We start from the raw sequence: 15,809 nt of genomic DNA, 5'->3' as shown, positions 1-15,809 counted from the left end.
AACATTAGGAATAAGCTTACAAAGGAAGTTTTTTTTAAGATCAACTAAATCAACAGGTGCAAACTGTTATATCATTTTACATGTCATTAGCCTACTGCAATGCATAGGTTTTCTCCGTTTGACAAAAGCCCAACCAGATGAACGGAGAGCTACAGTACGTGAGCAGGATTGAACGTGCTCTGGAACTCCCACGCGCCTCTGACCGTTCATTCAGCACCACAGCAACTGAACAGCGACCGCGGAGCGTGCACGCGCTGACAACGGAGATGAGGACTGTTTCTATTTAGCCGTGTAACAGTCCTACTGACAGTGCACGCTTTTTATATTTATGCAAGCAATATCATTTGGATGCCTCGCGTGTTTATGTGGATGCCTTGTTCTTACTGTTGGAGCACACGCTATAACGGAACGTCAAATGTGATGTGATCGACAACAACAAATCGTCGTTTAACACTCCTTCGCACGGATTCTCCTCTGTCGTGAATCATGTATTACTTTGAGATTGTTTGCTGTTCCGAAAGCGCAAACATCAGTCGGGAAAAACAGAATCGCGACCACCTCTTATCGAGGCGAGCCGTCCGCCACACCTGACTGTTTTTGCTCTGCCTCCGCTTGTGACATGAAAACTCGGACCAGAAAGAAACGTATGAAAGGGCGAAGAGCTGCAAAAGGTCATGCGGGTTTGAAAGGAAAAGTATCAGATTGAAGTTGAAGACAAAAACAATCTTAAAGTGCAACCGCGAGTGACAATCAAAGGCATGGGGACAGCAAAGATGAAGAGATGGTCGGAGGTCTTGCAACCTGTTGTTGAGTTACCAGTCAGCGGCTTGATAAGATGTGGATCATAAAATGGCAATTGATCTGGAAAAAAACACGTGCTTTTGAATGACACTTGTTTATTTATTTTCTTTTCAGTAGCCTGCATTAAGCCTATTAATTTAAGAGTAACTGTTTGGCGCATTGACTGGACATGAGATTTTACTGATGCGTTTTTCGTCAATATAAAATATCTTCATATAAAATCACTCTTGTTTGGTTGTTCATCCTGATTCTGACAACGTCCAGCAATGGGCTGCCTTCAGAGCGTCGCCTGCAAGCCCCGAATCAAGCGCGAGAACATAGTTGTTTACGACGTGTCTGCTACTATTGACCATTGTCCGACAGTAATCGAGGAGAATTCACCAATAGTGCTCCGCTACAAAACTCCGTACTTCAAGGCCTCCGCCCGGATAGTAATGCCGCCGATTCCTCGAAACGAGACTTGGGTGGTGGGCTGGATTCAAGCGTGCACTCAGATGGAATTCTACAACACTTATGGAGACCTCGGCATGTAAGCTTGATTCATGTCATTATTCAGTGTCTTTGCCTTCAACCAAAGACACATTTCCAGCTAAATTTGATAAATGAAATGATTTATAAGCAATTATCAACTTAAATAAAGTCACCTGCCAAAAATTCACAAACACACTAGGTTATCTTTCAACCTGTCAAGTTTTTAAAAAACAATTAGCCAGGTTGTTAATAAAACTTCAAGTTGCATAAATATCAACGATAGCCTGCTAAATACTTGTACGCTGAATACAAGCAAGTAATTTGAATCATGATTCATACATTTTACATAAAGTTACAAAGTTTTACTAGAACAAAACCTGCCATTTTCTACACCACTAATAAGACCATGGCATGTTCTAACACTCTCACTGCACTTGCTCTTCACCAAAACAACATTAATATGCAGGAATTGGCAGCATTTATGATTTAAGTATTTTAAATGCAAAATTGTATTTTGTAATCAGTATTTTAAAGAGTTTATGAAAATGGCTCAACATTTTGTATCAATACTTAAGGATCTTGTATTTTTAAAATATTTTGTAAGAAGTCTATTTGATGACATCATAAAAATGCGGACTCAGATTGATGCTTTCTCAGTTTTTTTTAATCTAGTCTTGAGATCAGAACAGAACATTGCTTAAGAAGGTAGTCAATGCTCGAAGTCATGCATCTTTGCTTAAGAAATGAGATGGAAAAAAATATCATTCCTTAAGAACAGGATGGGGAGCCTTCAGCACATGATCATTTTCTGTCTCAGTGCTGCAGCTGGAAATTCAGATGAACTTTATTAAACAGCTAAAGATGTTGTACTGGTGTTCACTAAGAGGGTAAACTGAGACTCCTCCAGTTAAAGAACTGAAAAAACCTTGGGAGAATGAGTAAACTGCACATATAATAGCAGTTTTGGGTGAATTGCTGATGTATATGCTGAGAAAATATAAGAGAAACAACATACAAACAAGTCCTACAGTGACTGACTTAAACTTGCCCAGAAAAGCTGTTGCTATCAAACATTGTTTACCAAGTCAGTTTAATAGTGAAAGGATTGATTGAATAAGCCTATTGATTTAAAGTTTTGTGAAGAAATGTCCCATGCAAAAGTATTTTGTATTATTTTCAAAATACAAAACACAATATTTTTTTCATAGTTGATGTGGCTGCTGTGTTTTGTAGTTTATTGTAATACCAAATACCTCAATTTTAAGCTTATATTATTTTAAAATACATGTTCCATGAAGAACTTTAACCATATGGAACATTTTTGTTCAACAAGAGGTTCATCAAAGTAAAGGGTTCTTTAGATTGTTCCTACATTTAGAAAAGAAATGGTTCCTTTAAGAACTTTTCACTAAAAGTTTTTCTGAGAAAACAAAAATTGGTTCTATATGGTATCTATGGCTTAAGAAATCTACTAAAACACTTGAATGTTATAACTTGCATGTTGTAAGAGCAACAAATAATAGCTTGACTTTAAGTTGATTATTTGTAAAAGTGGCAGAATGTAGATTTTTGTGATTATCTGTTGAACAGCATCCCAATCATCACTGCAATACTGCAAAAGATAGAATACACATGAACCCAAGATTCTCAAAGAAATCAATCAAGTTTGGTGAAGTAAAAATCATGGTTTGGGGTTACATTCAGCATAGGGCGTGCAAGAGATCTGCAGAGTGGATGTGAACATTAACAGCCTGAGGTGTCAATAGATTTGTGCTGCCCATAACATTAAAAACCAAAGGAGAGGGCAAAATCTTCAGCAGGATAGTGCTCCTTCTCATTCTTCAGCCTCCACATCAAAGTTCCTGAGAGCAAAGAAGGTCAAAGTGTTCCAGGATTGGCCAGCCCAGTCACCAGACATGAACATTATTGACCATGACTGGGGTAAGATGATGGAGGAGATATTGAAGATGAATTCAAAGAATCTTGATAAACTTTTGAAGTCCTGCAAGAACGCTTTCTTTGCCATTCCAGACTTTAAGTTTTTTGAGTCATTGCAGAGATGTATGGACGCAGTAGTCCAAGCTCATGGGAGTCTAAACTGTACATTACTTCTGTTAAGTGTAAAGACTTTTGTATAAGTCTTACTGTCCTAATTAAATAATTAGAAATCAAGGCACGATCATATTATATTTTGGTATAATAAGCTAATGTCGAGGCCTTTCATATAAGCCACTTTCCAATGCCAAATGATCAACTGGAAGTCAAGTTAATATTTGCTGTTCCTAAAACTTGGATGGGCAACAAGACTCTTGTCAGGTAGTGTATATACACACACAAACATACAACAGTCTTTTTGATAGTAAGCTTAATTTAAATTATTTTAAAACTACTATTTTTAAAAATATTTCTTTAAATCCGTTGAATTTGTTATGTCATCAGAATGAACAGTCTATAAGTAGAGCTATAATCGATATGCATGACTTCAATGTAATCAAGACCTTAAAGTGTGTGCAGCACAGGATAACTTGAGTGCAGTGCACCAGTGATTTATATTCACAGAGAGTATGCATACATCAGCTCAGTGCCTGAGGGGAGGAGTGTTTGCACCTTCATCAGTCACTGCTTTCATTTATACTCCCACAAATGAGTTTCACAGCCTGTCACTGGATCAGACGTGGAGAGGCGGATAAAAACAGAATAGCTGCTCTGAAACATCAGTGTGGTTATGCTAAACAGAGTTTCGTTTTACAGGCAAATGCAATTAAGTGCTCGCTGCTTAATCTACAAATAAATCCAGCGCAGGAGAACGAGAGATGGAGACATTCTCACACCCACCCACCAGCCCTGTGACTCGTGACGTGGGCCCTTTGGATGCTACTTGGGGGGGCCTGTTTGTGTGGAGGTGTGGACATGTGTGTGGGGGAGTGCATCACTGCCTGAGCGGGTGGTTGCGTGGGGTTTTCTGTGACACAGATGGTGCTGTACTGAAGAAGAAATGCCAGCGTCGGGTCATACCTAACAACACCCAGCCACATTAACGTCCTCTCACACTGAGTCATTTTAAACTGGCAGCTGGGACCCTGATAATGAATGCCATCATTAACCCCAATTATCATCTGCACTATTGGACTCAGCATCTCCTTTCTATTATACATTCAACAGCGTAGTTTGTTTGCTTGTCATGTTTTGTTGCAGGTCAAACTGATGGACATTGGTTAGCGTGCAATTTGCCAAAACAAGCAATATAAAACAAACTATTGTACTTTTCATACTAATCAATGATGAAAATGAAAATTTATTATATATTATAGATTACACTACCTGACAAAAGTCTTGTCCTCAATCTGAGTTCTAAGAGCAACAAATAATTTTGACTTCTAGTTGATCATTTGGAAAAGTGGCAGAAGGTCGATTTTTCTGATGAATCATCTGTTGAACTGCATCCCAATCATCACAAATACTGCAGAAGACCTTCTGGAACACGCATGGGCCCAAGAATCTCACAGAACAACAAAGTTTGGTGAGGGAAAAATCATGGTTTAGAGTTGCATTCAGTATGGGGGCATGCAAGAGACTTGCAGAGGGGATGTGAACATCAACAGCCTGAGGTATCAAAACATTTACATTACAAACCACAGGAGAGGGCAAAATCTTCAGCAGGATAGCGCTCCTTCTCATACTTCAGCCTCCACATCAAAGTTCCTGAAAGCAAAGAAGGTCAAGGTGCTCCAGGATTGGCCAGCCCCAGTTACCAGACATGAACATTATTGAGCATGTCTATTGAGCATGTCTGGGGTAAGATGGAGGAGGCATTGAAGAGGAATCTAAATAATCTTGATGAACTCTGGGAGTCCATCCGTTTCAGATGGCTTTATTAATAAGTGATTTGAGTCATTGTAGAGATGTATGGATGCAAAGCTCATGGGAGTCATACACAATAATAATTCTTTTTCCCATGCAGCATGACTTTATAATCTAAATACTGTACATTATTTCTGTTAAGGGACAAGATGTTTGTCTAAACAAAGTCAGATCTTACTGTCTTAATTAAAAAATTAAAAATTAAGGCATGATCATATTTTATTTTGGTAAAATAAGCATAACCTGAGGCTTGCATTTCATATTAGCCACTTCTGATACCAAATGATCAACTAGAAGTCAAGTTATTATTTGTTGTTCCTAAAACCTGGTTAGGCGACAAGACTTTTGTCAGCTAGTGTATATTATATTACATTGGGGTCACAAAAATTGATTTTTTTTTTGTCATGGCCACGTACTGCAATTATTGTGTGAAAAACACTATTAGTTCTCAAATTTAGTGACAATATTTTATTTCACACTTTTTGTTATGCTACTTGTAGTGCACACTGAGGACCAAATAACTAATAATTTGTACTTCTGCCTTTTTGTCACGCCTCGTCCCCTGTCAAACCCTTTGACAGGAAATGGGTTTCTCACACTTCATTTACTGCTGCAACCGTCTAGTAAGTGAAGGTCTAAAAATATACAAAATTGGTCGATTTTCAGAAGTTATCATGCATTGTGTTTTACATTTTAGTATCTGACTATCCTAAATATTTTATCTATATTTAAATGAATATATACTGCAGCATTTATTATTTAAAGTGTTGATTTTGGGCAAACAGCCTTGAAACCAATAGGTGATTTTTTTACCAACACAGAAGTAATATAAAATATTTTATTTTTTATAAACTTTCTAAACCACATTTATGGTAATAATAACAATAATAATAATTCTTTACATTTATATAGTGCTTTTCTGGACATTCAAAGCGCTGTACACTTTTTTTTTTTTCTCATCCACTACCAGTCTGCAGCATCCTGAATGACACGACAGCAGCCATATTGCACCAGACCACACACCGGCTGATTGGTGAGGAGGAGACAGAGTTCATTCATTCATTTTCTTTTCAGGTTAGTCCCTTTATTAACCTGAGGTCACCACAATGGAATGAACCGCCAACTCAGGCCACATCTGCTCCACCACAGTCACACTCAACATTGGTGTACCACAGGGCTGTGTGCTGAGCCCCTTCCTCTACTCCCTTTTTTTACCATCGACTGTAGGCCTGTGAACAGATCCAACACCATTATCAAATTAGCTGATGACACCAAAGTGATTGCCCTAATCAGCAATAACGATGAGATGGCTTACAGAGAGGAGATACAGCATCTGGCCACTTGGTGCACAGACAATAATCTGCTCCTTAACACCAACAAGATCAAGGAGCTCATTGTGGACTTCAGGAAGGGACGAACAGGCTCACATGATCCCATCCACATCAATGGGATGGCCGTTGAGCCTGTCTCATCCTTCAAGTTCCAAGGGACCCACATCTCAAAGAACCTTTCTTGGATCACCAACACCTCCAGCCTGGTCCAGAAGGCTCACCAGAGTCTATTTTTCTTATGGCAACTTAAGAAAAACCAGCTTTCATTAGCCGTCTTGGTGAACTTCTACCGCTGCACAATAGAAAGCATCCTGACCGACTGCGTCACAGTCTGGTATGGAAGCTGCTCTGTTGCCGAGCGTAAGGCACTGCAGCGGGTGATGAAAACTGCCCAACGCATCACAGGGACCACACTGCCAGCCATAGAGGACATCCAGAAGAAACACTGTCTGCGCCGAGCACGCAGTATTCTTAGAGACACCTCTCACCCTGCTCACAGACTGTTTTCACTCCTGCCTTCTGGCAGGCGCTTCAGGCTCCCCCGGGCAAAAACCAGCAGACTGAGGAACAGCTTTTTCCCCAGAGCTGTCTCCCTTTTCAACTCTGCCCATCAGTGATTCTTTTGCTGCCATCTCTGTTCATAGCTAGTACATCCATCTGTAAATATCGCCATAATTTTTCTATAACTGCACTTTATAATTTATACCCGTGTCCTGCATTTGCACTGCTGGTTAGACCTAAACTGCATTTCGTTGCATTGTACTTGTGTAATGACAATAAATTTAAATCTAATCATCTAATCTAATCTTATCCAGCATATGTTTTTACGCAGTGGATGCCCTTCCAGCCGCAACCGATCACTGGGAAACATCCATACACACTCATACACTACGGTCAATTTTAGCATATCGAATTCACCTGTAGCACGTCTTTGGACTTGTGAGGGAAAGCTGAGCACCCAGGGGAAACCCACATGGACACAGAGAGAACATGCAAACTCCACATAGAAATGCCAAATGACCCAGCCAAGGCTCGAACCAGTGACCTTGTTGTAAGGCAATCGTAGGAGAAAGTGATGAAGCCAATTATGATATTGGGATGGTTAGGAGGCCGTAATGGACAGGTCAGCAGGCAAACTTTGCCAGGATGCTGGGGTTAAACCCTATACTCTTTTGTTTAAAGACATCCTGGGATTTTTAAATGATGCCAGAGTCAAGACCTTGGTTTAATTTAATCCAAAAGACGTTAAAACTTCACATATAATAATGACTGTGCTATATGAGAAATACTTCCATAATCCTAAGCAGAAATATTTAGTTTAACACGCATTTCAAGAACAAGAATGAATTCAGAAGTGGGCCAAAATTAACATCTAAACCTTCATTCCCACAGGTCAAGTTGGGAGCTGCCAGAGTTACGAGAAGGACTAGTGAAGGCTATCAGCGACTCCGATGGCTTGAGTTACCCCTGGTACGGAAACACAACGGAAACTGTGACCCTGTCTGGACCCACATCCAAACCCTCACGCTTCACTGTCAGCATGAATGATAACTTCTACCCCAGCGTAACATGGGCCGTCCCGGTCAGCGAGAGCAATGTGCCTTTGCTCACACGGATCAAACGTGACCAAAGCTTCACCACATGGCTGGTGGCTTTGAATGTGACTACACAGGAGAAGATCCTCCTGCAGACAGTAAAGTGGAGGATGAAAGTGGACATTGCTGTGGATCCATCAAAGCCGCTCAGCTCTCGAGCAAGACTCATCGGCCGGGTGCACCAGGATCAGCCCAAAGTGTTGACCCATATGGAGCAGATTCCTCCTAACGCTCTGGGTAAACCCAACGCTAATGATGCCCAAGTGCTAATGTGGAGACCTAAGAGAGGACCACCACTTGTGGTGATCCCCTCCAAGTAGCAGGCTGTCAAAATATTCAATTTGCCTTAAATCCACACTGCTGCCTTTGAAGACATTTGGTTCTGAATCGCCCTAAAGACACTTAAAGGAACAGCTTATAAACAAAAGGACAATTCTGCATGCTTAACCCAAGTCTCCTGCATTTCAAACCTTTATGTCTTTCTAGTGACAGGTGCTGCAAAACGTTTGCAAATCATTTGTTTTGAATGTGTTTCAGAACTTTGCTTCTATCACACTTTTCTCTTTCCAGTCTGGATTCTAACCCAACCCAACAGCGTTTGGTGAAGGCTATCAGAGCAGAAAGGAAAGCGGTTCCTCTTTCGGTTTTGTTGTTGCCCTTTACCCTACATTGAGTTTATTTTACAATTAAAGATTGAAAGATCAGAAAAAGTGCATCCATAGCCCTGCCCAAAGACCCTCCCTTTAGAGAAAGCAGGAAGTAGTCCAAAGTGGACACAGGAGATGCAATAAAATACCAGGTGTAAACAGAAATCTGTCACCTCAACCTAAAAACATATCAGTCATGTGACTTCAGCAAACAAAACTGTTTAAAAATGTCAATGGTTTGCTGCCAGAACACAAGGCTGTGAACCTGTAATAGGAAGACTAGTATTCAACAGTCTCTTAATAACCTGTTTAGCCAAGTCGGAACAAGTTGGAACAATGATAGTCTGGGTGAACAATCCCTTTCGCCTTAAAACCTCAGACTTAAGAATTAAAAAAAATTATGTGCACTACTTGACAAAAGTCTTGCCATCAATGCTAGTGGTAAGAGCAGCAAATAAGAACTTGACTTCAAGTTGAGCATTTGGAAAAATTGCAGAAGGTAGATTTTTCAGATGAATCATCTGTTAAACAGCATCCAAATCATCACAAATACTGCAGATGGAACCTGCATGGATTCCATCTGCAGGATTCTGATTCTGAGAGAAAACAGTCAAGTTTGGTGAAGGAAAAATCATGGTTTGGGGTTACATTCAGTATGGGAGCGTGCCTGTGAACATTAACAGCCTGAGGTATCAAGACATTTGTGCTGCCCATTACATTACAAACCACAGGAGAGGGCAATTTCTTCAGCAGGATAGTGCTCCTTTATATACTTATTTATATACTTTAGCCTCCACAAAGTTCCTGAAAGCAAAGAAGGTCAAGGTGCTCCAGGATCGGCCAGCCCAGTTACCAGACATGAACATTACTGAGCATGTCTTGGGTAAGATGGAGGCATTGAAGATGAATCTAAAGAATCTAGATGAACTCTGGGAGTTCAGCAAGAATATGTTTCTTGCCATTCCAGACATTAATAATAAGTTATTTGAGTCACTGCAGAGATGTATGGATGCAGTCGTCAAAGCTCATGGGAGTCAAACACAATATTAATTCTTGCACTTTGACTTTATATTCTATACTGAACATTGTTTCTGTTAAGTAAAGAGACTTTTGTTTATGCAAAGTCAGACCTATTGTCCTAACTAAATAATTAAAAATCAAGACATGATCATAGTTTATTTTGGTAAAATAAGCCTAATGTAAAGGCTTTTGCCTTTCATATAAGACACTTCGGATAACAAATGATCAACTAAAAATCAAGTTATTATTTGTGGTTTCTAAAACTTGGATAGACTTTTTTCAGGTAGTGTATACAGACATTTGCAAAACACAAAGGGACACTCAAACCAAAAATGGACATTGTAATAATTTACTAATCTGAAGATTGTTCCAAACCTCTATGCCTTTCTTTACGTCTGTGGAAAATAGAATTTCTTGAATTATTATTCTTGAATTAATAATTATCGACATTAGTAGTCATAGGTTATCATTTTGTTTTGCCTGTATATATTTGTTTCTTTTAACTCTCAAGTTGATAATTCCCTCCCAAAAAAACTTTAAATCTTTGTTTAAAAAAAAGCCTACATACAAAGCTCAAGTTTTTGGTGAAGTATCTCTTTAATGACATCCTCATCTTTTAAACCTTTTCTCCAAGTCAGCTAGGAGTCGGCTAATATTGCAAAATGAGAGAAAATGTTGTGCTTGAATGCATGACTTCAGAACGAGTACAGCTGAATTCAGCATAGCATCTTCACTCACAACTAAACTGAAGAAAACCATAAATCCTAACCATCACACAGGTTTGCGTTTCAGCAAAGCACAAATGAAGAACGAAAAGAAATGTAAGACTTTCAGTTCCTCCGAGCACAATCTGAAACGCGAATTACAATGCAATGGAAATGAAAAGATTTTGACTGCCTAAATCTCTGAGCTTAAGAATGTCTGGAGCTGTCAACTAATTCACAGTTCTGCTCACCTGGGGGCGAGGGAATCCACCAAGGGGAAGAGAAAGATTTGAACAATTCTGCTAACACCAGCTCCCACCGCTACTCATTAGAGAGGTGCAAACCACTCGGACCTGCCTACTGAAATAACGAACACGAACACACACGAACACACACACACGAACACACACACACACACGAACACACACACACGAACACACACACACACACGAACACACACACACACACGAACACACACACACACACGAACACACACACACACACACACACACACACACACACACACACACACACACACACACACACACACACACACACACACACACACACACACACACACACACACACACAAACAAACAAACAAACAAACAAACAAACAAACAAACACACAAACACACAAACACACACACACACACACACACACACAAAAAGCACAACAAACACTCAACTCCTTTTCTTTGAAAGAGGATCCTGCGCCTGCACAAATCACAGTAACTCCTTAATCCAACAACAGATCCAAGGAAGCCATTGGATTTGTATAAAAAGGTGCCCTGCAAGACGCACAGACTTAAACAAATTCAAATGCTGATCTTAAATGCTATAGTTTATTGTTCTATAGAGATTTCACAGTGTGTGGGCAAGCTAGAATGTGCTGACTGATCAAATAAACATGGAAACGTCTGAAAAACGTCTCTTTGATGGAACTGAAAAACATTTGTACCCTTTTTAAAATATGATTTCATGCGTCGTTTACACCTTTTGTGCTGCCCTGGTGAAAATGTATGTACTGTCTGAAAAAAAAAAATCATTAAACACCTGATTTATAATCATATCACTCCTCAACAGATACTAATATAGCTTCACACATAGTGCAAAGTTGCTAAAAAAAAAAAAAGCTCATCCTTGCATATATAACGGAGTAACTCAAGTATTCTTTGTTGCCTGGTGACAGAGGTAATCCATAAAATAGTCTGTAATCATGACTTCCCACAAATAAACCAGCTAAGCCTTGTTATTTTCATTTTCATGATAACCATAATATCAAAAGTTTACATTATATAGACCAAAGGTCAATTATTCCCTCCATTCCAAATTATCCCAGTAACCCAATTAAAATAACATAAAATATTTGTAAGCAGTTTGAATAATGACAAAAAATACAGTGATGCAACAATCTCATGAGAAACCGAATCTCCTTTGCCAGGTTTCTGAGAGATTCAAGTTTCATTTGTGGCGAATTACTCCGGGCCACTATAACGATCCAAAAGCTCTGACATATTAGATAACTTTGTCCTTTGTCTTGATTTTCCAAAAAAAAAAAAAAAAAAAAAAAAAAAAAAAAAAAAGCTCTCAGCGCATCCAGAAACATTTGTAAAATGGCACGTTACAAAGTGTTTTTTATCCATCACCCATTAATTTGATTAGCGTAGATTAATGTTTTTTTCACGCGAAACGAGAGTTAGACTGAAAGTAGAGGCCCAGAGCATTTCACCCAGTGTGCTTTAGCTCAGCACTGCACAGCAGTGGCCATAGCTTGTTATCCAACCTTGTATCCATCTCTTTTCCCCGCTCTCAACACCTCCTCTGCTACTCTCCGTCCTTCCACTCGATTCATCCCTTTATTCCACTCCACTTTCACCTCATCCATTTTTTTCATGCTCGGCTTGGATTGGATGGCGGTTTGTTCTCATAACCATAGAGAAATGTAGCCATTATGACCAGTATTGCACCCAAGAAGAATACGCTGTTATGTGAAAAAAAAATACATGAGTGAAAAAAGACAAAAAAAAAAAAGAAGTAGATTCTTAGTTTAGTTTAGTTTAATTCAAAGGAGTCCTATTAAGCTTTATCACTTTCTAAATTGTAATTACGTTTGGGTCAAAAATATATAATTTCCCTCGCAGCAGCAACCCACTCACGAAAAATACACACTTAGGCTCCGTTTACACCAATACGCCTTAGTTTTAAAATGAAACTAATAATGAAAATGATCCACATCCACATTGGCGTTTCATCTAGCATTTCTGAAAAGCCCTCCTTCCACACTACCGCTGAAAACGCACATCACGTGACCACACACACACTGTCATATGCAGCTCTAGCATATGTGACCTTTCTGAGCTTTAGCACTCAGCAAGTGCTTTAAGCACAAAACAACAGAAAGCAGTCAACGTCGGACAGTTTATTAAGGATGTGCTGCTGGATTGCGTCTCACTATAGTTGTTAAGCATAATATTTAATTGTCTCTATCTAATGACTTTTCAGTCTTTTGAATCTATCAGGTAATGTGTCATAGCGTCAGTAAACTGCTTCAATCTTTCGCTTTCACACTTGTACTTAGTAATTTTAGCAAAAACCTCAGATGCTGTTGGTTGCGCACTTTTTTTACCAACCAAGTTGGTTAACGCCATCATAACTTATCTTTATTTATTTATTTATTTATGATTTGTTTATGGGTAAAACAAAGACCATGTGGGTCAGGTAGTCGAAACAGTAGGCTACAAACAATTTATTTGTTATGAATTATTTATAAATAATAATTCACTGCCGCCTATGTCTAATGTGAAACATTGCGATGGACGATGGCATTGTTGTCATTGTACGATGCCAAATAGGTCGACATCGCCCAACCCTACTACACTCAAAACATTATGTATGTTTATTAAAATGAGCTAAAACACCATTTTTAGTTTTTTGGGGGGCAACAACTAAATTGATTTATGTTCAATCCACTTAAATTAGTCAAAACGAATACATTAACTAAATGCTTTCATGTTGTCCCAACACAAATCGATTGTGTGGAACCCTGCATCTTTTTACAGTGTATGGAAATTTGAATTGTTGATGGGTGGGAAGAGGCAAAATAATCATGTTACCACTCAGACATGTCTTGATATATTCAATTTTGTAAAGGTTTCACAATATAATAATAATAATAATAATAATAATAATATTAAACTATATTGTGATATGTCGATTCTCAAATATGCGTACAAACAAGTTAAACACCTTAATAATGAACATATTAGCTGAATTATGATGGCTGATGAGGTTAGAGCTGCTGGATTTACAACAAGTAAACTCATCAACTTCTCACAAATGACATGAAAGTAAGTGGCTCTTTAAATTGTTTTAACAATAGACTACACACGTTTTAGTTTACTAAACTGTTTTTGATGTAAATGAGACAAGGTTAGATTGTGTAAAATGATTATCAGTGACTTCTCCATAGACATCAGAGTGTATTTTACAAACCATAAATGTTATGCTAGTACAAACAGTAGTCAACATTTGAAGTTGTTCAAAACCTTTCATCAAAGTTGTCCTAAAACAACACCCATTTTTGTCTTATGGCAATTTTAAATCACTTTAAATGTTGACTACTACTGATGTATTCAAATGTCTGCAATAGAAAACAAACATTATTTCATTGAAAACACTAGTAGGCTTTGACCTTTGACAAGTAACAAACTTGTCTTTCTGTGGCTCATCGCCACTCACTGAGAAACAGATCGAACTTGCTGCTTGGACCAGAGATATGGTACTGAAATAGCATCTCTGTTCATCGATCACAATGGACTGGGAGAGCTAACCAATCACATTTTGTTAGGGGCTAGGGTGAAAGCTATTTTAAAAATGTAAATTAAAATTAGGAAAAATGATGCGGTTTTCAAACCACCGAGCATGTGTACATGTTCTATTACATCCTCTAAACAAAATCAACACTTTATAAAAGAGTATAATAGGACCCCTTTAAAATGAACTAAACATTTTAATTCATTTAAAGAACACATTTTTCACAAGAAGGTTTAAAAAAAATAAAAAGTACCTCGTAGGCTCAAAGTCCTCAAGCAAGAAATATGAAATTAATGTGGAGAGGATAATAGAGAGCGATGTAGCAAAGCCTTTCAGTATGTTGTCAGCATACTTGATGACAGCAGCAATTACAAGCCCTCCAAGAGCCTGTGGGGGAAAGAAATCAGTTTACATTGTTGCACATTAATGTGTTGCAGGAGAAAAGCTCTTGCGTTGGATTATTCTTCATTGTGAAACCCCTGTAAATTTCTGGCTCACATGTAAACATTTGTGTTTATACTCACCTGGAGAGCGACCACTATCCAGGTCAGTGTGTTGTAGCCCTGGAACATTCCATGTTCTCGGACTCTGTCACCATCATAAGCCAACATCCCGAAGACACCAAAAACCAGGCCAAACAAGCCTGTGCACAGGAGATGCAATCTGGTTTTTGTTTCATACAAAGAACCACAGCATTCAATATGCTGAGAACTACAGTTGCAGAATTTCACTATTAACTTGGGGACACATTAAGACCAGATATACATTTAAACATCAAAGTTTTAGCGTAACGCATCTTTAATTTTTGGCTAAGCACAGAAGGTGCGGTCTTCTTCTTCCGGTCTGGGAGACTATGGCAGCCCTATGAACTGTTTGCAGCATTTTCGCAAACTTTGACACACTGATGAGGATAGTGTGATCTTCAACCACAACAAATTCTGACTCTCTAACTCAAACTCTCTAGCACTACCACTTGTCTAAAGTTTCACTTATGTTTATCTTTATCATTTTTGAACCCAATAGGCTACAATCTATTTTTTTGGCTCATGAAGATTCAAACTCACCCATATGAATTTTTCTGCCATTACAAATTTTTCCCAAAACCTATTTGTACAAACTCATCCTAGGACGTTTGTCCAATTTTCACCAAAACTGAAATCACATGATCTACAGAGCATGCTTACCAAACGTTTTCGAATAACTTGCAAACAAATCTAACTTAGAGCTTTCGAAAATTGACTTAAGGTGTTATCTCTGTAAGGCAGTAACACATTCACACCAAACTTGGTGTGTGTGATCACAAACATGGCCTGAAGTGAGCTTCAGCATTTTTTGGTGCATCAGTTTGCACAACCTTCTAAGCAAAACTGACAATTAAATTCTATCAATAGAAATCATGCAAAATGGATCAAATAACTTTTGAATAGTTTTGTTTATTGTCATGTGGCTGGTCTTGCAGATTCCTTGAATCATACAGAGAACATTGATATAATTTATTCCCTAATTGACACGACTTCCTGTCCACCATCTTGAATTTGCTTGAAAATCTGCTGTTTTGAACTC

At 38.6% G+C, this 15,809-nt stretch overlaps 2 protein-coding genes across 5 annotated transcripts in view; one reads left to right on the top strand and one right to left on the bottom strand.

Moving 5' to 3' along the window:
- The first annotated feature begins 208 nt into the window (after positions 1-208).
- On the top strand, positions 209-11,358 carry fam78bb (family with sequence similarity 78 member Bb). 3 transcript variants are annotated; one of them, XR_012383903.1, is made up of 3 exons: positions 209-1,330; positions 7,857-8,769; positions 9,674-11,358. XR_012383903.1 is itself a non-coding variant. In NM_001123313.1 (2 exons), the coding sequence occupies exons 1-2, from the start codon at positions 1,068-1,070 to the stop codon at positions 8,377-8,379; spliced, it is 786 nt and encodes a 261-aa protein (NP_001116785.1). In that variant the 3' UTR covers positions 8,380-8,486. The 3 variants fall into 3 exon arrangements, 1 of the variants encoding a protein (NP_001116785.1); NM_001123313.1 differs by lacking the exon at positions 9,674-11,358 and having other exon boundaries at positions 1,068-1,330; positions 7,857-8,486; XR_012383904.1 differs by lacking the exon at positions 209-1,330 and having other exon boundaries at positions 5,754-8,769.
- slc35a3a (solute carrier family 35 member A3a) overlaps positions 11,257-15,809 on the bottom strand; it is a 17,784-nt gene continuing 13,231 nt past the window's right edge. Inside the window, exons 6-8 of one of the 2 annotated variants that reach the window (XM_005166851.6) lie at positions 14,771-14,889; positions 14,500-14,633; positions 11,257-12,414 (exon numbers count right to left, since the gene is read on the bottom strand). In XM_005166851.6, coding sequence (XP_005166908.1) covers positions 12,324-12,414; positions 14,500-14,633; positions 14,771-14,889 — 344 coding nt within the window. In that variant the 3' untranslated portion in view covers positions 11,257-12,323. The remainder of the gene's footprint in view (positions 12,415-14,499; positions 14,634-14,770; positions 14,890-15,809) is intronic. The other variant, NM_001123249.1, reaches the window with a different exon arrangement.

Source organism: Danio rerio, chromosome 8, assembly GCF_049306965.1.
Source record: "Danio rerio strain Tuebingen ecotype United States chromosome 8, GRCz12tu, whole genome shotgun sequence".
NCBI classification, from domain to species: Eukaryota; Metazoa; Chordata; class Actinopteri; order Cypriniformes; family Danionidae; genus Danio; species Danio rerio.
Note: the sequence above shows the minus strand (reverse complement) of the source record. Positions and strands in the feature narration are given on the sequence as shown.

Coding starts and splice junctions, on each gene's coding strand:
- fam78bb (NM_001123313.1), top strand. CDS start 1,068: ATGGGCTGCCTTCAGAGCGTCGCCTGCAAGCCCCGAATCAAGCGCGAG. Junction 1,331..7,856: donor ACTTATGGAGACCTCGGCAT/GTAAGCTTGATT, acceptor TCATTCCCACAG/GTCAAGTTGGGAGCTGCCAG.